Source organism: Rutidosis leptorrhynchoides, chromosome 7, assembly GCF_046630445.1.
Source record: "Rutidosis leptorrhynchoides isolate AG116_Rl617_1_P2 chromosome 7, CSIRO_AGI_Rlap_v1, whole genome shotgun sequence".
NCBI classification, from domain to species: domain Eukaryota; kingdom Viridiplantae; phylum Streptophyta; class Magnoliopsida; order Asterales; family Asteraceae; genus Rutidosis; species Rutidosis leptorrhynchoides.
In genome coordinates this window covers 10,222,412-10,243,559 of record NC_092339.1, presented here as the reverse complement: position 1 = coordinate 10,243,559, position 21,148 = coordinate 10,222,412, and the positions used below count along the sequence as shown (strand labels likewise).

General features: G+C 32.7%; 2 protein-coding genes and 2 pseudogenes across 2 annotated transcripts; 3 read left to right on the top strand and 1 right to left on the bottom strand.

Annotated features, from left to right (window-relative positions):
* The window catches only part of LOC139858931 (uncharacterized), a 313,467-nt pseudogene that overhangs the window by 289,839 nt on the left and 2,480 nt on the right, over window positions 1–21,148 (bottom strand).
* Window positions 4,241–6,942, top strand: LOC139857939 (electron transfer flavoprotein subunit alpha, mitochondrial-like). The gene is made up of 8 exons (XM_071846786.1): window positions 4,241–4,378; window positions 4,919–5,095; window positions 5,238–5,449; window positions 5,531–5,694; window positions 6,032–6,184; window positions 6,363–6,415; window positions 6,515–6,655; window positions 6,739–6,942. The coding sequence occupies exons 1-8, from the start codon at window positions 4,307–4,309 to the stop codon at window positions 6,814–6,816; spliced, it is 1,050 nt and encodes a 349-aa protein (XP_071702887.1). The 5' UTR covers window positions 4,241–4,306; the 3' UTR covers window positions 6,817–6,942.
* On the top strand, window positions 10,507–13,136 carry LOC139858565 (F-box/FBD/LRR-repeat protein At1g13570-like). Its single transcript, XM_071847403.1, has 5 exons — window positions 10,507–10,608; window positions 11,171–11,830; window positions 11,909–12,049; window positions 12,152–12,313; window positions 12,670–13,136. The coding sequence occupies exons 2-5, from the start codon at window positions 11,180–11,182 to the stop codon at window positions 13,072–13,074; spliced, it is 1,359 nt and encodes a 452-aa protein (XP_071703504.1). The 5' UTR covers window positions 10,507–10,608; window positions 11,171–11,179; the 3' UTR covers window positions 13,075–13,136.
* On the top strand, window positions 13,691–15,246 carry LOC139857038 (electron transfer flavoprotein subunit alpha, mitochondrial-like; annotated as a pseudogene).

Here is a 21,148-nt window from a genome sequence, read left to right as displayed (position 1 = left end):
AATATATTTTGAACATACTTTGATATATATGTATATATTGTTATAGGTTCGTGAATCAACTAGTGGCCAAGTCTTACTTCCCGACGAAGTAAAAATCTGTGAAAGTGAGTTATAGTCCCACTTTTAAAATCTAATATTTTTGGGATGAGAATACATGCAGGTTTTATAAATGATTTACAAAATAGACACAAGTACGTGAAACTACATTCTATGGTTGAATTATCGAAATCGAATATGCCCCTTTTTATTAAGTCTGGTAATCTAAGAATTAGGGAACAGACACCCTAATTGACGCGAATCCTAAAGATAGATCTATTGGGCCTAACAAACCCCATCCAAAGTACCGGATGTTTTAGTACTTCGAAATTTATATCATATCCGAAGGGTGTCCCGGAATGATGGGGATATTCTTATATATGCATCTTGTTATTGTCGGTTACCAGGTGTTCACCATATGAATGATTTTTATCTCTCTGTATGGGATGTGTATTGAAATATGAAATCTTGTGGTCTATTGTTACGATTTGATATATATAGGTTAAACCTATAACTCACCAACATTTTTGTTGACGTTTTAAGCATGTTTATTCTCAGGTGATTATTAAGAGCTTCCGCTGTCGCATACTTAAATAAGGACAAGATTTGGAGTCCATGCTTGTATGATATTGTGTAAAAACTGCATTCAAGAAACTTATTTTGTTGTAACATATTTATATTGTAAACCATTATGTAATGGTCGTGTGTAAACAGGATATTTTAGATTATCATTATTTGATAATCTACGTAAAGCTTTTTAAACCTTTATTGATGAAATAAAGGTTATGGTTTGTTTAAAAATGAATGCAGTCTTTGAAAAATGTCTCATATAGAGGTCAAAACCTCGCAACGAAATCAATTAATATGGAACGTTTTTAATCAATAAGAACGGGACATTTCAGCATGAACTACTTTATCTTGCATTCAAACTTTAATACATTTGAAACTATGTTTTGTAACGACCTAAGGGTCACATACATTTATTCATGCTTGCTATTCGTAGAAGCATACTGTTGGTGTAAAACAATTGACGTCGGTTATGATGTCATCTTTTTATCGTGAATGCAACTTCTTTTATTACAGCATATAGTACTTAACCTTGTAATGATCCTGTTGTTGATGATTCGTACACGATGGTTTTGTACGGGGCATCACAGGGTTTTTCTCCTGGTCAGCATTTGGGAGCGGGTTATGCAACAGCAAGAAATGAACGCGTGAGTGGTTTAATCCCCCGCTGTTAAAAAATAATAATAATAATATTAATAATAATAAATAAATAATAAGACATTAAATATATAAGGGCTAGAAAGCATGCTAGATATTATACTATAATAAGAAGTCTAAAATGTCGAATAATGGCTAGATAGTATACTATATACTAAAAAGTCTAAAATCTCGTTCTATTAAGAATTGTTTTTTAATAAAGAATTTTCTACTTTTCTTGTTCTTTTATCTAAATATAATTTCATTTGTGCTTTTATTTTCTAATTTATTTATACCGTAATTCTAATTTCTAATTTTTTTAACCTAATTTACAATTCTATTTTCTAATTTTATATATATATATATATATATATATATATATATATATATATATATTAGTAAAAATAGAAATTAGAATTACAGTATAAATAAATTAAGGTGATGTGATGTCTTGTAACAGTATATTTAATTGTTTGTGATGTCTTGTAAATTCAGGTGGTGGTTCGCTGGGTTATCTCTTTTATATATATATATATATATATATATATATATATATATATATATATATATATATATATATATATATATATATATATATATATATATATATATATAAAAGAGATAACCCAGCGAACCACCACCTATATATATATATATATATATATATATATATATATATATATATATATATATATATATATATATATATATATATAAGAGATAACCCAGCGAACCACCACCTGAATTTACAAGACATCACAAACAATTAAATTGAAAGTTAAAATCGACTGAAACAAGATCCTAAGGCAGCGATTGTCAACTCTCTTAAAGGATTATACTCCAAATCATCAGCGAATTCCTCAATTCATGATGAACAGTGAACAAATGATGAAGATGAACTACAACATTGATTTTTTACGATTCAGTTGTTTTCATACCTTGATTCCTTCACAAAATCTTCTAGTCGCTGCTATTGGAACAAGGTAACATCAATTTTAAACATTAATTTAATTGATTAAAGAATCTGCACATCAGATTGAGTAGGTGTATTTTGTAGATGAACTCAACTTGTACACATATTGAGTTCAATCTGTACACATTTTGAGATCAATCGATAATAACATGTAGTTAATTCATCTCAGAATCTATTGAAGTTACGTGAATATGGTAGATGAACTGAATCTGTGTGCAGATTGAACTCAATCTGCGTACAGATTAAAGGTCAATTTGCATACAGATTGAAGATTATTTGTTGGTTTCATCGGTCTGAATTAGTTCTCTGGGTTCTCTCCTTATATATTAATTTTTTATTATTAGTTTTTAATTTACTATGTTTATGTTTAATGTTTATCTCTCTTTTTTTACTAAAATAGCGAAGAGAAAAACGATAAGACCAAATAAAGACAAAATTTCATTCCTCGTCCCTGAACTTTACATTAACTTTGACTCTATGTCCTTTTTCTTTTTTTTGTGCATCCCGCGTCCCTAATATTTGAATGTTCTACATTCCTCGTCCTTCCGTTTATTTTCTGTCAATTTCCACAGTCATGTGCCAAGCATGTGAGGGTACTTTTGTCATTTTACAGATTTCTTCTCCATTTTCATTCTCTTTCCAAATAACCTCTTTCTTTTTCCATCGTGCATTCATCTTCTTCATTTTTACCTAATCAACATAAACCCTAACTTTACACAAATGAAAAATGTAAAATTCAAATTAATATCTAAAATCAAACTAATTAAAGAAATTTTATACCATGCACAAACGCAGTGTTTTGAAACACCACCTGAACCGTTGAATTAAACTTTACTTTCTTAACACTTGTTGACTTTGGTGTCATTAAAATACCCGGATTGAAACTATTGCTAACATTGGTATAATCAAATACCAACAGGGGTTGATTCGGAAAATCATCTGTATAAACCCCACTAACATTTTTGAAGAAGGCTTCCAATAAAGAAATTGTTGATGGTAAAGCAAATTGCTTGAGAACTTAAAGGCTGTTGGTGTGTCGTTAAAATTTTATCACAAGCGGGAGTAGCTCAAAACTTCAAATTAAGTCACAAAAACTTGCAAAAATATGCGGTTTAGTCATACCAATAAATCTCCATTTTCAGTTTTTCCAAAAACATCACCAAGATCACAAACAAATTTGGTTTTTGTGTCAATATTTTTGGGACAAAAAATTAAGAATACCCCATCCAATGGACGAATTAATTCCTGAAATTTTAGGGAAATGACCACTAGATGATTGTAAACGTTTCTACTATTTCAGATTTAATTAAAACACTTCTGAATCAAAACCCACCAAAAAGTCAAAGAAAGTCAAACCGGATCTAAGAATGGATTTTCAGCAAAATAAACAACGAAATCAAAGCTTGGATCGATGGGGAAGACCTCTTACGCTATGATACCACTTGGTGGTGCAATTTCTAGCTTCGATTTCGTGTTCAGATTCGGTTTTGGTTTCTTAGCTTGAAGATGATGAACTATGGGATGAACAAGCTACTAGAACTATTTTGGTGTGTTTATGTTATTAAAAACAGCAGCAATGATCAAGTAACAAGCACAACAATCAAGTTTATATTTTTGGAAAAAAAATGATAACGATGGGCGATGATGAGTATTGATGGGTGATGATGGTGTTGGAATCATATGCAGCTATAATGATGAACAAAGAAGAGGTGGGGAGCAGGTGTTATTAATTATTAAAAAGAAATAAATAAAATACAAAAATTATATTCCTCATCCTTTTTCCAAAATTACCCTCACATGCTCTGCACGTGATAGGAGGGTAACGGCAAAATAGACAGAAAATAGACGGAAGGACGAGAGATGTAGATTTCTGATACATTAGGTACGAGGGATGGACAAAAAAAAGAAAAAGGACAGGGAGTCAAAGTTGATGCAAAGTTCAGGGACGAGGAATGAAATTTTGTCCCAAATAAAAGACAAACTTGACTTAGAAAAGCATAAAATAAAATATATAAATAAATTCATGAATAAAATGAAAGCAGCGTTGTTCACGACTCTTGAATCACAGAGCTTAAGAAATCAACTTACAACACAATGCTCCGAGCAACTACTAGATTCAGACACTTAATCGATCATTGTCATCGTTCAATCGCATCTTGTAGATACGTAAGCAACTCTTGAATCTTGATTTTATTTTCCCAATTATAAATTTATAATCTTTTTTCTATTTTGTTATTGATTTCCACTTGGGTTTTCGTTACACTCGATTCTTGATTATATTAATTTATCTTTATATCAGTTTTCTACGTACTCAATGTAGTTTTTATTCATTATGCAACAAGAATGTTCTATAAAATGAAATTCTGAATATCTTGGAATTTGTTTTTTGTTTTTTTGAAATTGAATGATATGATTACATGGTAAAGATTCAATCTTCTTACTTAATAAAGCAAAAGGACTCGTGTGGGAACTTGTAATTTGATGGTTGTCGTTAAAGGTATAAAATTTGTTAGTTGAAAATGTAGTTGAATAAACTTCAAATGATTGGCTATTTGGGATTGCTTACAGAAAATAAAATTGAGTTATATGGTTATATGCACTAGTACCTTTACCAGTTTTACCTGTTATTCTTTATGTGTGAAGTAATAGTTATTCAAGTATGTTCCTATACATTTTTACTGTTTTGTTCCTTGAATTTTGTAATAGATTGGAACATTAGTTATAGCAGAACATGAAGGTGGGTCACTCACTACCACATCCCTAAGTTCAATAGAGGCAGCTACCAAGTTCGATAACTCTTTATCTTTGCTATTGGCCGGGTCGGGCCCATCTTTACAACAAGCAGCTTCAAAGGCGGCTTCATCTCATCCGTCCATTTCTCAGGTCTTTTGGATGTCTAATTCATCATTTCTAGATGGGCTGCATAGACATGTCAAAATGGGTTAAAGTTTAGTACGGGTCAAAATGGGTTAGCCCACGTGAATTATCTTGTCCATTTTTTCATGTTTCTGTTGTTGATTTACAGGTGCTGGTAGCAGATTTTGATAAATTTAATCACCATTTAGCAGAACCATGGGCCAAATTAGTTCATTTGGTGCAGCAAAAAGGTGAATACTCACATATAGTTACTGCTTCGACTTCTTTCGGGAAAAATATATTACCTCGTGCAGCTGCCCTTCTTGATGTTTCACCAATTACTGATGTTATTGATATATCAGAATCTAAAACATTTGTGAGGTAATTTTGCATTTTTATTTCACACATTAATTGTATAAAATAACCTCTTTTTTACTTTCTAAAATTTGATTTTTATAACAGGCCAATATATGCTGGTAATGCTTTATGTACTATCCGCTACACCGGTTCTGATCCGTGCATGTTGACCATTAGAAGTACGTCTTTTCCAGTGGGCTCCGCTTCAAATGATTCTAAAGCTAATGCTGCACCAATACACCAGGTTGACTTGTCAACCTTAGGCGAAGGTGTGTTGATTAATTATCGAATACAAGCGGATAACTATTTTTGTTCAAAGGACGATCATTTATACAAATATGGGTTAATCCAGGGTGTTTTATAAATAACAAGTCAAACATGTAACCCTAACAAATTGAGTATATAGAGAAACGAGTTGAACATGTCAAATGGGTCGAAAATTGCCCAAGGTATATTCAAATGCTAAAACCTGTTGTTTCAGTAAAATAGGCTTTTTAATGATTAAGTGTTTTTCTTTTTCATGTTATGATATGTATAGCCTTGGTCAATATAAAAAAGGCTTAAATATTTAATAAATGTGTGTGTATTGATTTGATGTTATAATAGATGGGGGTTCTAGACATGTGAAGCAAGTAATTCAAGAATCAGAACGTCCAGATCTTGGAAACGCAAGTGTTGTCATAACAGGGGGACGTGCTCTTAAAAGTGCTGAAAACTTTAAAATGATTGAAAAACTTGCTCAAAAACTTGGTGCAGCAGGTTTGCATTCTCATTTCATCTTCTATTTCAAATAGTTAAGTTATATGCAATCTTGTTAGGTGTTGAGTCCAATGAGAATTGTATCTATTTTCAACTTTTTTCATAATATATTTTTCAAGATTTTGTATATGCTAATTGTAAGTTGTTTTTAATCTCCTCCCGTATGTTGTTTGTATAGTTGGAGCTACTCGTGCAGCTGTTGATGCAGGATATGTCCCGAATGAGCTGCAGGTAATATCCAATTATCCATAATGTTTTTAACCCGCCCGTATTGCTACCTCTTGATAAGATTCAATGCATAGTGATATATACGGTATGCGTGTATATTAGGTTGGCCAAACGGGTAAGATTGTTGCTCCAGAACTGTACATGGCTTTTGGTGTATCTGGAGCTATCCAACACATTGCGGGTATGAGAGATTCTAAAATCATTGTTGCAGTAAACAAAGACGCAGATGCACCAATTTTCCAGGTCATGGTTATATTCATTCTACATTTGAATATCCTTTTCGTTGTTATGGTTTTACTCAATTATTTCTTTTTATTAAAATGCAGGTTGCTGATTATGGACTTGTAGGTGATCTATTTGAAATAATACCCGAGTTGCTCGAGAAGCTTCCCGAGAAAAAATAAATGTGTAACATAATAACTCCATTTGTAATGGCCTCTTTGACTGAATAATTCAATTTGTAATGGCCTAATTGACTCTTCAGCCAATGATACAGAAAAAAGCATTTGCCATTTTTATTTATTGCCATTTGCCACGATCAATTCTATTTATGAATGTTATTAGGGGTGCACAGATCATATAAGAAAACAAACAATGAAAGAATCGAGTGATATAATTTGGGACTAATTCTCTTCCAACGATAGTTTCGAGAATTATATATACAACACACCACAACACTTCACAAGCTAATTAACCACTTGTTATGGCTTATGATTGATTTCTTCGAAGACATAACTAATTATCAGACATACATCAATCAGTCAATGGATATATGATATTAAGCTTCATCATAGAACTAGTTTTTTTGGATCTTTTTTGTAAAATGTGATCCATTACTGTCTAGATCATGTTCCAATACTTGTGGATCATATCCAAGAAATTTGTCTTGTAATTCAAAACAGATAATTGGTCGATGAAGACAAAGGTACTAAGCAAAGCCCCCCTTTCTTCAACTCCATATTTAAACCTTCCCATCTTGTATTTTCTTCTTCATAGGTGCCAACCTTCTGCAAACTCCGTATTTAGAAACAACTTAGAGGGCTCCCAACTATAACAAACATCCTCACAAAAAATAGCTGACACATCAGCACTTCGTCACGAAAACTAACACATGACTAAACACTCACAATCATAACATATACCCTCAAATAAATTGGAACTCACTATATTATCTAATTAAACAAGTTACAAGCATTTAGGTTATTAGTACAAGTAAATTAAACAAACACCCTGTCCTCGATTGTGCATGAGAAAGAAACAAGCTAGAGCGATGAGGCCAGGGCGGAAACAAGGCAACCGGAGGGCGGGGTGGTGCAATGGCGCCTTGCAAGGCGGCTGTGAGGGCAGGGGTGATCACACAACCGATGAGAACACTTATAATTAATCTTTTCAACCATATACGGTATAAAAGTTGTTATATGTCCATTATCATTACTTATTTCTTACATATACTAATATACTAATTGTGAAAACATGATGAATAATGAATATGATGAATACTGAATAGTAACTTATTGTGAAAACATGATGAATAATGAATATGATGAATACTGAATAGTAACTTGCATTTTTCATTTCATTCACAAGTTTGTATACATATTTATTTTTTACCAATCCTACCTCAATTTCCGTGTAACTTAAATACACTAAATGTGAAAACATGATCAATAGTAAGTTGTGCTTTTTCATTTATTTTACAAGTTTTTTTTTACATATTTGCTTTTTTACAATCCAAAAAACTCCGTTTATCCATTTTTCATTATACAAGTTACGAGAAAAAAAATATGATAGTAAACATGTAGTAAAATTATTTTTTGCATTAACGTTTAACACGATCCCTTTCTCACGGTATTATCCATAAGAGATTGTTGAAGTTAATTACCACTAGGGATGACAATGGATCGGATATGGATCGGGTGATGCCGTATCCATATTCATTTAGTTTTTGTTCATCCATATTCATATCCATATCCATTAGATTTCAGTTAATTCATCCATATCCATATCCAATGGATTAAGCGGGTTAATGGATATCCATTGGATATTCAAAAAATGTAATAACACTTTCGAATATGCGATGTTAACATAAATGGAATATAACAAAAATGAATATAACATAACATAATTGAAATCCATCCACAAAAACATGTAATGTTTGTCGAAAATAGAACATACTTTGTTGAATACAATATCAAACATGTATTAAGACAGATTAAAAATGTGTAATTAGTATGTTTATTTTGTTAGATATAAGTATTTTATTATAATATATCATAGTTAATTCAATATATGGTTGCAAAAACAATGTGTGTGTGTAACGATAAATGTATTTGTAATACCAAATATGTAAGCATATATCTATATTTATGTATTTGTATATATATTTCGGGTGTTAATGAATATATCCATGGGTGAAACTTTTCATCCGTATCCATTCAGGTTCATCCATATCCCTATCCATATCCATTTATGTTCGTCCATATCCATCACGAAGCAGATGGATCGGGTGGATATCCGCTGGATCAGGTGGTCATTGTCATCCCTAATTACCACCGAGTAATACTTCTTAAACAATCCTACCTCAATTTCCGTGTAACTTAAATACACTAATTGTGAAAACATGATGAATAGTAAGTTGTGCTTTTTCATTTATTTTACAAGTTTTTTTACACACACACACACATATATATATATATATATATATATATATATATATATATATATATATATATATATATATATATATATATATATATATATATATATATATATATATATATATATATATTTATTTATATATATATTTTTTACAATCCAACAATCTCCGTTTATCCATTATTTTCATTATACAAGTTACGAGAAAAAAATTATGATAGCAAACATGTAGTAAAATTATTTCTCGCATTAACATTTAACACGACTCCCCTCTCACGGTATTATCGATAAGAGATTGTTGAAGTTAATTACCTCCGAGTAATACTTCTTAAGAGTTGAATTTAATAGATATTAGAATTTAATAATCCCCAGAGTTAGCCTTGTGACACTTGTATTCAAATTTGGGGCAAGATTAGCCTTTGGACCAACTGACCTCATTGGAGCTACATTGAAGGCATTTGGTTATGGGTTGATACGATTCCTATTACGAGAAGACAACGCATGATCCTCATAGTTATAATAATTTCAGCTTTATCGGACATTTGGTGACTTCGCAATAGCTACGTCTTTAACGATTCTAAGTTCAAGAAGTCTCACGTTTACGATAGCATAGTGGTTTCGGCTTAATTGGTTGTATTCGCGTTTTAATAAATGTAGTATTAATTGGACAACGTGGTTACAAAACCCTCTGAACGCTATGTAGTGTGTCCGTTGTTTTGTTTTGGTTTTGTATTGTTTTTTCTAGCTCCCCGCTAGTTTTAATAAAAATTTTACCTCTGCTGTTAAAAAAAAAAAATTGAGAAATGCTTGTATTTAAAGAGTTCAAGTTAATTTATTATTGTATAATGTTTACCAAACATTTTATGTTATATTGCAAATCTAATCAATTTAATTTAAAGGTATTGTGGTTGGAACGAGTGGTTAGAATGGTTCGACGCTTGGCATACCTCTACCACTTCGAAGGACTCTCTATATATGATTGTTGCATGCCTGGCTTGACATCTTTGGAAGTGGCGCAATGACGTGCTGTTTAATTCCAAGAGAAATGAAGGAGTGTATTTTTGATTCTATTCGTTTGTATTGGTTAGATAGTAGAAGCAAATATAATGTAAAATGGAACGATTGGCTTATTAAGACCATTGTAATTTTTTGGGGTGGCTCCTCTAGTGCCTTACTAGGGGTCCACGTTAGTTATTGATATTTTGACTTTCCAAAATTTTTTTTTTTAAAGGTATTGTCTTTTATGTGAAAATATTTTGAGAAAGGGAAGTGATATTCACACATCAGTTTTTGATGCATATTTATCTAAGGAGCTGAATCACTAGTAAGGACATATTAGTAATTTATACACTGTATTTTTGCCAAAAAAAAAAAAAAAAAAAAAAAAAAAAAAAAAAACTTCAAAAGCGTACCTCTCTCTACAAACGCTCACACCTCCCATTCATTTCATAACCAAATAAACCCTAAATTGATTTTCGGCAACAAGTGATTTTCACTTGATACTCTAGTTTGATCGGGAGTTGGCCTCAGAGACCTCGAAGGTAAAATTCGATTTATATTTATATTTTATATTATTTCATTCAGGTAATTGTATTTTAAACTTGAAGTGTACTTGTATCCGGTTCCTTTTTCAGCAAAGTTTATCAACGATTGAATCCACTAGTGTTTTGATCGTTTAATACTTATCAATTTCAATTCCACTTAGTGAAAACAAATACTCCGTATATATGTATGTATATATGTGAAAAATGCCACGTAGGCATTGTTGAGGTTGTGTGGCTGTGACATGTGAATGAAAAGATAGAAAATTGTAAGCAAACTCTTATTAATTATTGATTTATATTCCAGTAACAGAGGAATTGTAATGGGATGTTTTGCCAATGGTCTATTTATACTAGTTTTATTATTGTATGGTGTTGTATGTTTAGTCATCTGTGAACAAAGTGATGCATTAAAAACCTTGCAACGTTAATAGTCGGAGTATTTGTCTTACAAGTAAACAAACTGCAATTAGGAAAAGTAAATTAATCATCCGATATTACTTACTAAATGAGTAAATGTTGGCACTTGAACTGATAAATTTGTTTTTGCATTATGATTTAGTGTCCCAAGATGAATGATGGTCAAAGTTCGTTGTTAGATGAATCGGTCAGCACCCTTCCTTCGGTCTTAATAGAAAACATTCTATGGCGTCTACCAACCGAAGAGGTAGTAAGGGCAAGTATTCTCTCTAAGGAATGGAGGTACCGTTGGACACAAATTCCTAAAGTTTCATTTAGTGAGGATCTGTTCAATGAATCAACCAATGAAAATCAACTAGACGTTAACGAGCAAGAGTTTGATGATCTGCTAAGTGAAAGGGAAAAGATCCTAAGTGAAAAGAAAAAGATGAGGAGTAATTTTTTCAATGCTATACATCAGTTCCTGTTACTACACCATGGACCAATAATTGACTTCAGCATTTTCGTGGATTTAGATGACTTATATATTGATTGTGTGGAACTCGACCACATATTACTTCATTTATCGAGAAAGAATACCGTAAAGAAACTTACTTTTAGTTGCTCGTGTATGGTGCCGAAATCCATATTCTCGTTTCATCAGTTAACAGACCTATATCTCTCTAATTGTGAGATTATCTACCCACCAACGTTCAACGGATTTGGTAGCCTTACAACGTTATGCTTAGAGTATGTACATATCTATAAAAATGTACTTATGCACATCTTATCCAATAATCCACTGATTAAAAGCTTCACAATTGTAAGTTAGTTGTTACTAAAGTATTGATGTTCGTGGGCTTTCATTACTTATTTTAATGTTGTAAGTTGTTTGATGCAGTTTACAAATGCAAGTTGTAGTATTCAGAAGGCTCTTTGTGACGAGTATTTCATCTTTACAGAAGACTATGGCACCTTCGATGAGCTATTTCAGTTCATACCCGTGATTGAACGTCTTACTCTTGCTGTTCGGGAGATTGAGGTAATTTTACAGTGTATATGCAATTGATTCAATATAAAAACTTTGTTTTGTTTTATACTTACTTTTTGTTTTGTTTTATACTTGTTTGGCCTATGGTTGAAGGAGTTTACTGGAGGGGAGTTTCCTCCACGAAAGCTTGCAACTTCGTTAGTCGACCTCAAATACATACGTTTACAAGGAATGTCTTTCCTTAATAATAATTGGTTACGGATTCTTGCACTTATGATCCGAAGTTCCCCAAACTTGGAGAAACTAACACTCGAGGTAAACAACATGCATCTACCTTATATCCTATTAAATTTTTGATTGAATTTCATGTCATATCTTTAAGCATATAATATAATATTACATTATATATAGCCAATTTAAGAGTTAAAAAACAATTTTTACCCAAGTCACTAAAATACAACTAATCCAGTTCCATTCCGGTACATTCCCATTTACTATCATAATAAAGGCATTCTCTTATTTCTATTTCATTTTATTTTCTAATTATTTTAATCCAATAAAAGAATATGAGAATGTAGGGGGAAAATGGCCCTATTGCAGTATGAAAGTTGCCCTTTGTTCTTATACTTATGCCAAAGCATGCTAACACAAATAAAACAAAACATTGACAGATGACCTTCGAAGAAGATACAACGCCTCGGGAGAAGTTTGATGATGATTTATATTCTGATACAATGCAAGATTGTTCAGATATCTGGTTGGAACATTTGACCGAATTGGAGATTGTATATAATTTTGATGAGTATATTAAGAATGAGGAATTTGTGGAGCTAATTTGTTCGGAGCATTTGATTGGATATGAGTTTGAAGATGATGAGTTGGGGTTTGTGAATCTTATTTTGGCCAAGTCACCTGTTCTCAAGAAGCTCAGGTTAAGGGGTCCTTGTGAGGATGCAGAGTCGATGTTGGTAAAAGCTTTTTTATCCCCGCCACCTGCATCACCAATGCTTGAAATCCTTGGTTATTGTAATGGCAAAGATCATGTTATTTTTACTCATAAATCGGTTAATGCTTAGTTAGTTGCTACTTGTTCTTCTGTAATTTCTTGTGTTGAATCTTTCGATATTTGTTATTGTAATGGCAAAGATCATGTTATTTTTATTTAGCGTTTGTTTTTGTTGTTAGTTACTAAGATTCAGTGCACCTACTTCAACTTGCAGGCTGTTTCATGAAATTTTGGCGGGAGAGTACGTATTTATAGAGAGTTTGTAGTATAACTATCTATGTAAAAAAAAAAAAACAAATTTTTAAACCTAGTATACCCGGATCTGGGAGATCTGGCTTTGGCCATTTGTCACCAAAAAGTGTTTTTTTAAGCCATTTGTCACCAAAAAGTGTTTTTTTTTGCCAACGTGGCAAATATTGATTTACACTTGGAATTTGTTTTTTAAAAACTGAATGATATGAATACAGGGTAAAGATTCAATCTTTTTTACTTAATAAGGCAAAAGGACTGGTGTGGGAACATGTAATTTAATGGTTGTAGTTAAAAAATAAATTTGTTAGTTGAAAATGTAGTTGAATAAACTTTAAATTATTGGGTGTTTAAGATTGTTTACGGAAGATAAAAGTGCGTTATGGTCATATGAACTAGTACCTTTACCAGCTGTAGTTTTTTACCTGTTATTCTTTATGTCTGAAGTACTCTATAAGTATGTTTCTTTACATTCTTACTTATTTGTTCTGTAAATTTGTTATAGATTGGACTATTAGTTATAGCAGAACATGAAGGCGGTTCACTCACTACCACATCCCTAAGTTCAGTAGAGGCGGCTAGCAAGTTCGACAACTCTTTATCTTTGCTATTGGCCGGGTCGGGCCCATCCTTACAGTAGGCTGCTACAAAGGCGGCTTCATCTCATCTGTCCATTTCTCATGTCTTTTGGATGTTTAATTCGTCATTTCTAGATGGGCTGGTCAGACACGTCAAAATGGGTTAAAGTTTAGCACGGGTCAAAATGGGTTAGCCCACGTGAATTTTCTTGTCCATTTTTTCATGTTTCTGTTGATTTTCAGGTGCTGGCAGCAGATTCTGATAAATTTAATCACCATTTAGCGCAGAACCATGAGCTGAATTAGTTCATTTGGTGCAGCAAAAAGGTGAATACACGCATATAGCATATAGTTGCTGCATCAAGTTCTTTTGGGAAAAATATATTACCTCGTGCAGCTGTCCTTCTTGATGTTTCACCAATAACTGATGTCATTGAAATATCAGAATCTGAAACATTTGTGAGGTAATTTTGCATTTTTATTCGACACGATTATTGTAATAAATAACCTCTTTTTACTTTCTACAATTTGATTTTTAGGACAGGCCAATATATGCTGGTAATGCTTTATGTACCATCCGTTACACCGGATTTGATCCGTGCATGTTGACCATTAGAAGTATGTCTTTTCCGGTAGGCTCCGCTTTGATTGACTTGTCAATCTTTGGTGAAGGTGTGTTGATTAATTATCCAATACAACCATATAATTATTTTTGTTCAAAGGATGATCGGTCATACAAATATAGGTTAATTCAGGGTATTTCATTGATAACAAGTCAAACATGTAACTTAACAATTGAGTATAAAGAGACACAGGTTGAACATGTCAAATGGGTCGAAAATTGCCAAAGGTGTAATTAAATGCTAAAACATGTTGGTTCAGTAAAGTAGGCTTTTGATGATCAAGTATTTTGCTTTTTCCTGTTATAATATGTATAGCCTTAGTTAATAAAAAAAGCTTAAATATTTAATAAATGTAGGCGGGTCAACGCGGGTCATAATTGTTTGTGATTTAATCTGATCCGACTGTTTTGACCCATACTCCACCTCTACTCATTTGAGTGTTTGCATTGATTTGATGTTATAATAGATGGGGGTTCTAGACATGTGAAGCAAGTAATTCAAGAATCAGAACGGCCAGATCTTGGAAACGCAAGTGTTGTCATAACAGGGGGACGAGCTCTTAAAAGTGCTGAAAACTTTAAATTGATTGAAAAACTTGCTCAAAAACTTGGTGCAGCAGGTTTGCATTCTCAATCATGGACTCAATCATGGTTCTACAATTGTATGCTTCAATCTTCAAGGTTATCAATTCAAATGGGTATTGAGACAAGAAAACAACAAGATAAAACCAAACTTATCAGTCTCAGGTGGATGGGGCGTGTTTGTGAGAGAGAATGTATTAAAGCCAGTTAATGAATGTGCAATAACCTACAATCTTGATGAATATTGCTTTTATGTGTTAGATGTTTCTCCGAATTAGGGAATTTAAAGACAATGAATTATGTTATTCTGCAATTTTCCCGCCAACAAGCAGAATATGTAAATTAATATTTGTATTTGGCATGACTTAACTTATTTCTATAATTCTATCCATCTTTTGTATGATATATGACATGCCGTTTGTGTTAAACAATATCTGTATTCATTTACATCACTTATATTATAAACAACCATTCTAACTAAATGCTTTTAAACTTTATGCTGTAAATTTGTCTTTTAATTAACCCGTGATTTCAGGGGTATCTTGACTAGTTATGGCGAAAAGACACAACTCTTCATAAATTTGTGTAACTTTTAATGAAATTGTGTGACTTCATTAAATGTTGTAACCATTGTACATTTACACCAAAACGTGTGACATTTCATGAAAACCTTTACACCAAAGTTGTAACCTTTCATGGTGAAAAGTTACAACCTTTCATACTCTATATATAAAGGATTCATGTCTCAATTACAAATGATGAGATGATGGAAAATTGAACATTCTCAAAATAAATAAAACTCTTCGTTCTTTGACTTCCAATTTTAAATTGTCTATATTGGAGTCGTGCATTTGTCTTATCCCAATAAGGATGTTGTGTAACCCATAGGTAATATATAGGATCGAAATACCTTATTGCGAAAATGATTTCACGATTCAAAGGTTTAAATATTTTGTTGATTCGATTCGGGAACCCTATTTTCTGTTGCTGCCACGAAGAACACTCTCGCGTGCACAAGTGTCTACGTACGTGCGTAAGATTAGGATTTGACTTACGTGCGCAAGACCATAGACGTACGTGCGTGAGTGACATTTTGAAATCCGTGCGAAAGTTATAGACATCTCTGCGCAAGGGCTGAACTTACGTGCGTAAGTCTTGAACAGAAGATTTACAAAATTCTTCACCGTGTTCGATTCCGCAATGGCTACCCAAAACCAAACACTTAGTGTGCAAAACATGTTACTAAATGGTGCTGGAAGTGGGGAATTAGAATAGAGGTCCCAAGTTGTCGAGTTGAAATGATTACCACTGCTGTTGCAAATGGCCGCGTCTCGGCAGTTTGGTGACAAGCATGTCCTGTCTCGAAAGGAACCGTATAATATGATAGTCAACGGTTGAAATTCGGGTCAAAGTTGGATAAAATCGGGTCAAAATATGTCAAAAATCGGAAAAGCCAGGAATGTGGGTAAAATGGGTCAAATATGCCGTATTTTAGTTTAAATTGTTTTGTATTAGATTCACGGTGATGGCGTTTATAGGTAAAAATTAGTCAATTAAAGTTTTTGGGTTTAAAATATGTGTACATTTATATACTTGTATATATTTAAAAGTCAACTTTGATCAATGTCCGTCTCGACTTCCATCTCGAACGTATCGACCTATTTTGGGAGCCGGCTGTCTCGACCCCGTCTCACGTCTTTTGTAACCTTGCTACCGACACCGGAAACCTAGATTTAGACATAAATGGTATAGATCCAAAACTATGGTAGATTATTAAGATTGGGAGGATCTCTTGCGCCTCTTAGTAGTCTAACTGAACTGGTGAGCAGAAGCAAGACACATTGATGAGAAGAAACCCTACTCCATTCTGACTTGGTGACTTCCACGTGAGATCTTTCATCGGTTTAGAAAGTATAAGACAGCCAAGACTATATGGGATGCCTTAGAGAAGAGACATGAGGGAAATGCTTCTGTCAAGTTGGTTGATGAAGGCGAAAGCTTTAAGGAAGGCTTTTGAGAATTTTGCAAGTGTGAGAAACCAGAGCTTGCATGGGATGATCGAGAGATACTATCACTTACTAAGTAAGAATCACTATTATGTTTTAACCAGATAAACATATGCTTATAGGTTCATATTATGTTGTGTCGTTCAGACAACTTAACAGAGTTGATGTTATGCGAGGTGTATATAAAATAGCTTATATTTTACTAGGAAAAACTATTAAATACGATACAATTTTACACAAGATATTTATTTATTTATAGAATGGATATACTTAAACCTTGCTACAACACTTATAGGCAGTGTACCTAATCGTACAGTAGTGTAGTTTTTAGTAAGTCCGGTTCGTTCCACAGGGAAATCTTTAAACAAGGCTCAACGCTATATTAGTTTACTTTTATAAAAATACAAATATATATATAAGTAATATTATTATTATAAAAGGGGGGTTTTTACCGTTTAATGACCGGTTTGTCGATTTTAAAACTTTAGTCGCAGTTAAAACCAAATGTAAAATATTAAATAAATAAAAGACTTAAATTAAAGCGTAAAGTAAATAACGATAATGAAATTGCGAATAATAAAAGTGCGATAAAATAAACTTGCGATAATTAAAAAGTACGATAATTAAAAGTGCGATTAAATAACAATAACAATAAAAATGCGATAATTAGAAGTGCAATTAAATATAAAATAAAGGAAATTAAATATGAAATAAAAGAATTATGCTTATTTAAACTTCCGTAATCATGATGTTTGACGTGTTGATTTTAGTTTTATGCCCATGGGTTAATTGTCCTTTGTCCTGGATTATTTAATATGTCCGTCTGGTTTTTGTCCATAACAGTCCATCAGTCATAAATATAAAGTGCGAGTGTCCTCGTCAAATTATTATTATACCCGAAGTTAAATATTCCAACTAATTGGGGATTCGAATTGTAACAAGGTTTTAATACTTTGTTCAATGAATACACCAGGTTATCGACTGCGTGTAAACCAAGGTTTTACTACTTTGTTAACAATTACACCAATTACCCTTGAATGTAATTTCACCTATGTTTTAATAATTCTAGTGGCTATTAATCCATTCCCGTGTCCGGTTAAATGAACGATTATTCGTACATATAAATACCCCGCCCATCGTGTCCGATCGAGTGTGTATGGTAATTTATAGGAACGCCCAATTGTAAATCTTTATATTAACATTAACAAACTATCATTTAGTTAAACAAATATAAAGCCCATTAATAGCCCATAGTCTAATTTCCACAAGTGTCGTTCTTTTGTCCAAACCCCAATTATGGTACAAAGCCCAATTACCCAATTTTAGTAATTAGCCCAACATCATGATTACTTCGTTTTAAATAAGCATAATAATAACTTAGCTACGAGACATTAATATAAAAAGGTTGAACATAACTTACAATGATTAAAAATAGCGTAGCGTTACACGGACAGAATTTCGACTTACACCCTTACAACATTCGCTAACATACCCTTATTATTAGAATTATAATTAAAATTAAAATATAAATTATAAATATAAATATAAATTTTACGTATGAATGAGGAAGAAAAAGATGATGATTTTTGATCAGAATTCGGTTTGCTTTATAAGGGGTTTTTCATTTTGGGGCTCCGCGACTCGCGGTTAAAACCTCTTCAAACTCCGCGAGTCGCGGAGGATGAATTTACAGCTCACACCCTTGGAGTCTTTCTCTGCCGACGGTTTTTAATATATATATAATATATATATAATTAATATAATTAATTATATATTATATTATATTTATATACATAGTTAACTTGTAATTTTTAGTCCGTTGCGTCGAGCGTTAAGAGTTGACTCTGGTCCCGGTTCCGGATTTTCGAACGTCCTTGCGTACAATTTAATATCTTGTACTTTGCGTTTTGAATCTTGTACTCTTGTAATTTCGAGACGTTTCTTATCAATAATTGGAACCTTTTTGATTGTCTTTTGTACTTTTGAGCTTTTTGGTCGTTTGCGTCTTCAATTCGTCGAATCTGTCTTTTGTCTTCACCTTTTATTATTTAAACGAATATCACTTGTAAATAGAACAATTGCAACTAAAAGCTTGTCTTTCTTGAGGAATAATGCTATGAAATATATGTTCGTTTTTAGCATTATCAAATATTCCCACACTTGAGCGTTGCTTGTCCTCAAGCAATATCGTCTTGAAATATTAGAATCACTTCTTTATTCTTCACACTTTGTACATCAGTGATTTCTATACGGTGATATAAACAATGGTAGTAACGATATGGTTTACAGTCCCACATGACTATAAAAATTTAGATCCATTAAGGAAATTGGATCTTTATGAAAACATTTGATCTTTTGAAAATTAAATCTAGTTTTTACCCTAGATAAGTTTTCCGGAATAACCCTTTACCGGTGTTTGCAAAATATTTTTGTGGGTTTGGTGGGTTTTAGATTTGAAAATTTTAGCTCAAAACTTGCGGTTTTGTGTCACCCACTTGCTAACCTTGTATTTGGAAAGCAACACGTCCAGTTTACTTGTTCCGTATATTACCTTTCGGCAAACTACCGTCCGGTTGTAAAGGAAAGCGTTGAACAAGCAACTGTTAAGGCAATGTCCCGTGACATGCTTTTGATTATGGTCTATAACGTGTCGGACGCAATTACTATCCTTTGTAGGAGCAATAGTAAAGCTCACCCTTATAATTTTTTGGTCTGGCACAAGGTCCTGTCTTTGACCATGCTATGCAACCACCGTTCTTACGGTTGACACCCGATTTGGTTCAGGTGACCTAATGAATTCCAGGTGAATTCCTAGGATTTTACGTTCAATGGTAATGAACGCATTGAAAATAGGGTTTTCAGAAAACAAATCGGTTTATAATTTTGATCAAAATATTTTCTCGTTCAAGCTCGAGTTTAGATATCATTGAATTCCATGAGTTTGAATTCTCAATCTTTAAGGTCAATCTCTAGGATTGAGTAATATCAGTCTTAAAAGCTGATTTTTAATCTTTAAAAGGAGATTATCCTTTCTGGGGATCTGATTCATTAGTCTTGTCCAGCTAATTTGCATGGTGCCCCCCCATTGTACGAGATAAATCCTTCTCATGGTTAGGATAAATCTGACCACTTGGCGACCCTGTTTGATGCTGAGGTCCGTGGATTTCCTGCTGATTTTAGTGATGACTTTTCTAGATTTTTCGTCAACCTACAGCTGGTCTGGACGACAACTTCATGACCTAAATCAAGAAGCGCGTGTTTTTTTCGGAAGACTTTACTTCCTTTTAATGATGGAATTGATTCATCGTGTAGATCCATCTCTTCTTTTCTTTCATCGGGTAAAACAGTTTAGTTTAGTCCAAAGCAAAAGTATTTTCAGTTATTTGTTACAGATATATGTGACATATGTTTAAGATAACTTGGTAAATTTTCCCACACTTGGCTTTTATTTTCCTTTTTATCGTCCTCTATTCCATTTTAAATGAATTTTAACATTTTAGTTTGTTTCTTAATTTATGTCCTTTCCGAGGTAACAATAATTTCGGTGTTAAAACCTAGTTTTATCGTTCATAATTATGTATAAACATGATTTTGAATTCATTTATTTGAAAATTTTAAAATTTTTTACTAGAATTGGGTAGTCAGTATATAAGACCAGGGCTGTTCTTTATTATCAGAGAGCACTAGATTCTAATACAACTACTGCTTTACTAGTATTTTTAATGGTAACCAAGTGTATAAAGTAAAAATTTTAAAATCCGAAAGAATTTAACCCCTTCCCACACTTAAGATCTTGCAATGCCCTCATTTGCAAGAAATCAGTAACAATTTAAATTATTGAGGGTGATTTGTGTGAAAATGATTAAATTTTACCAAAGTTTCCAAATATATTGGCGTTTGTTTGCTGAATGATAAATGGTGCACATCATTTGTTCATTCCGTCTTGTTGTTATTTCACATATATTTTGCATCTTGTCGTCAAAATTAGTTGCTTTTGCTGAACTTAATGCCAGTCTTTGAAAATGCGTTGTTTTACCCTGTTGTTTGGGTGGGGGAGTGAAACTGATCAGTTTGCAGCTCTTTATTTTTTTTCTGTAATCCGGTCTT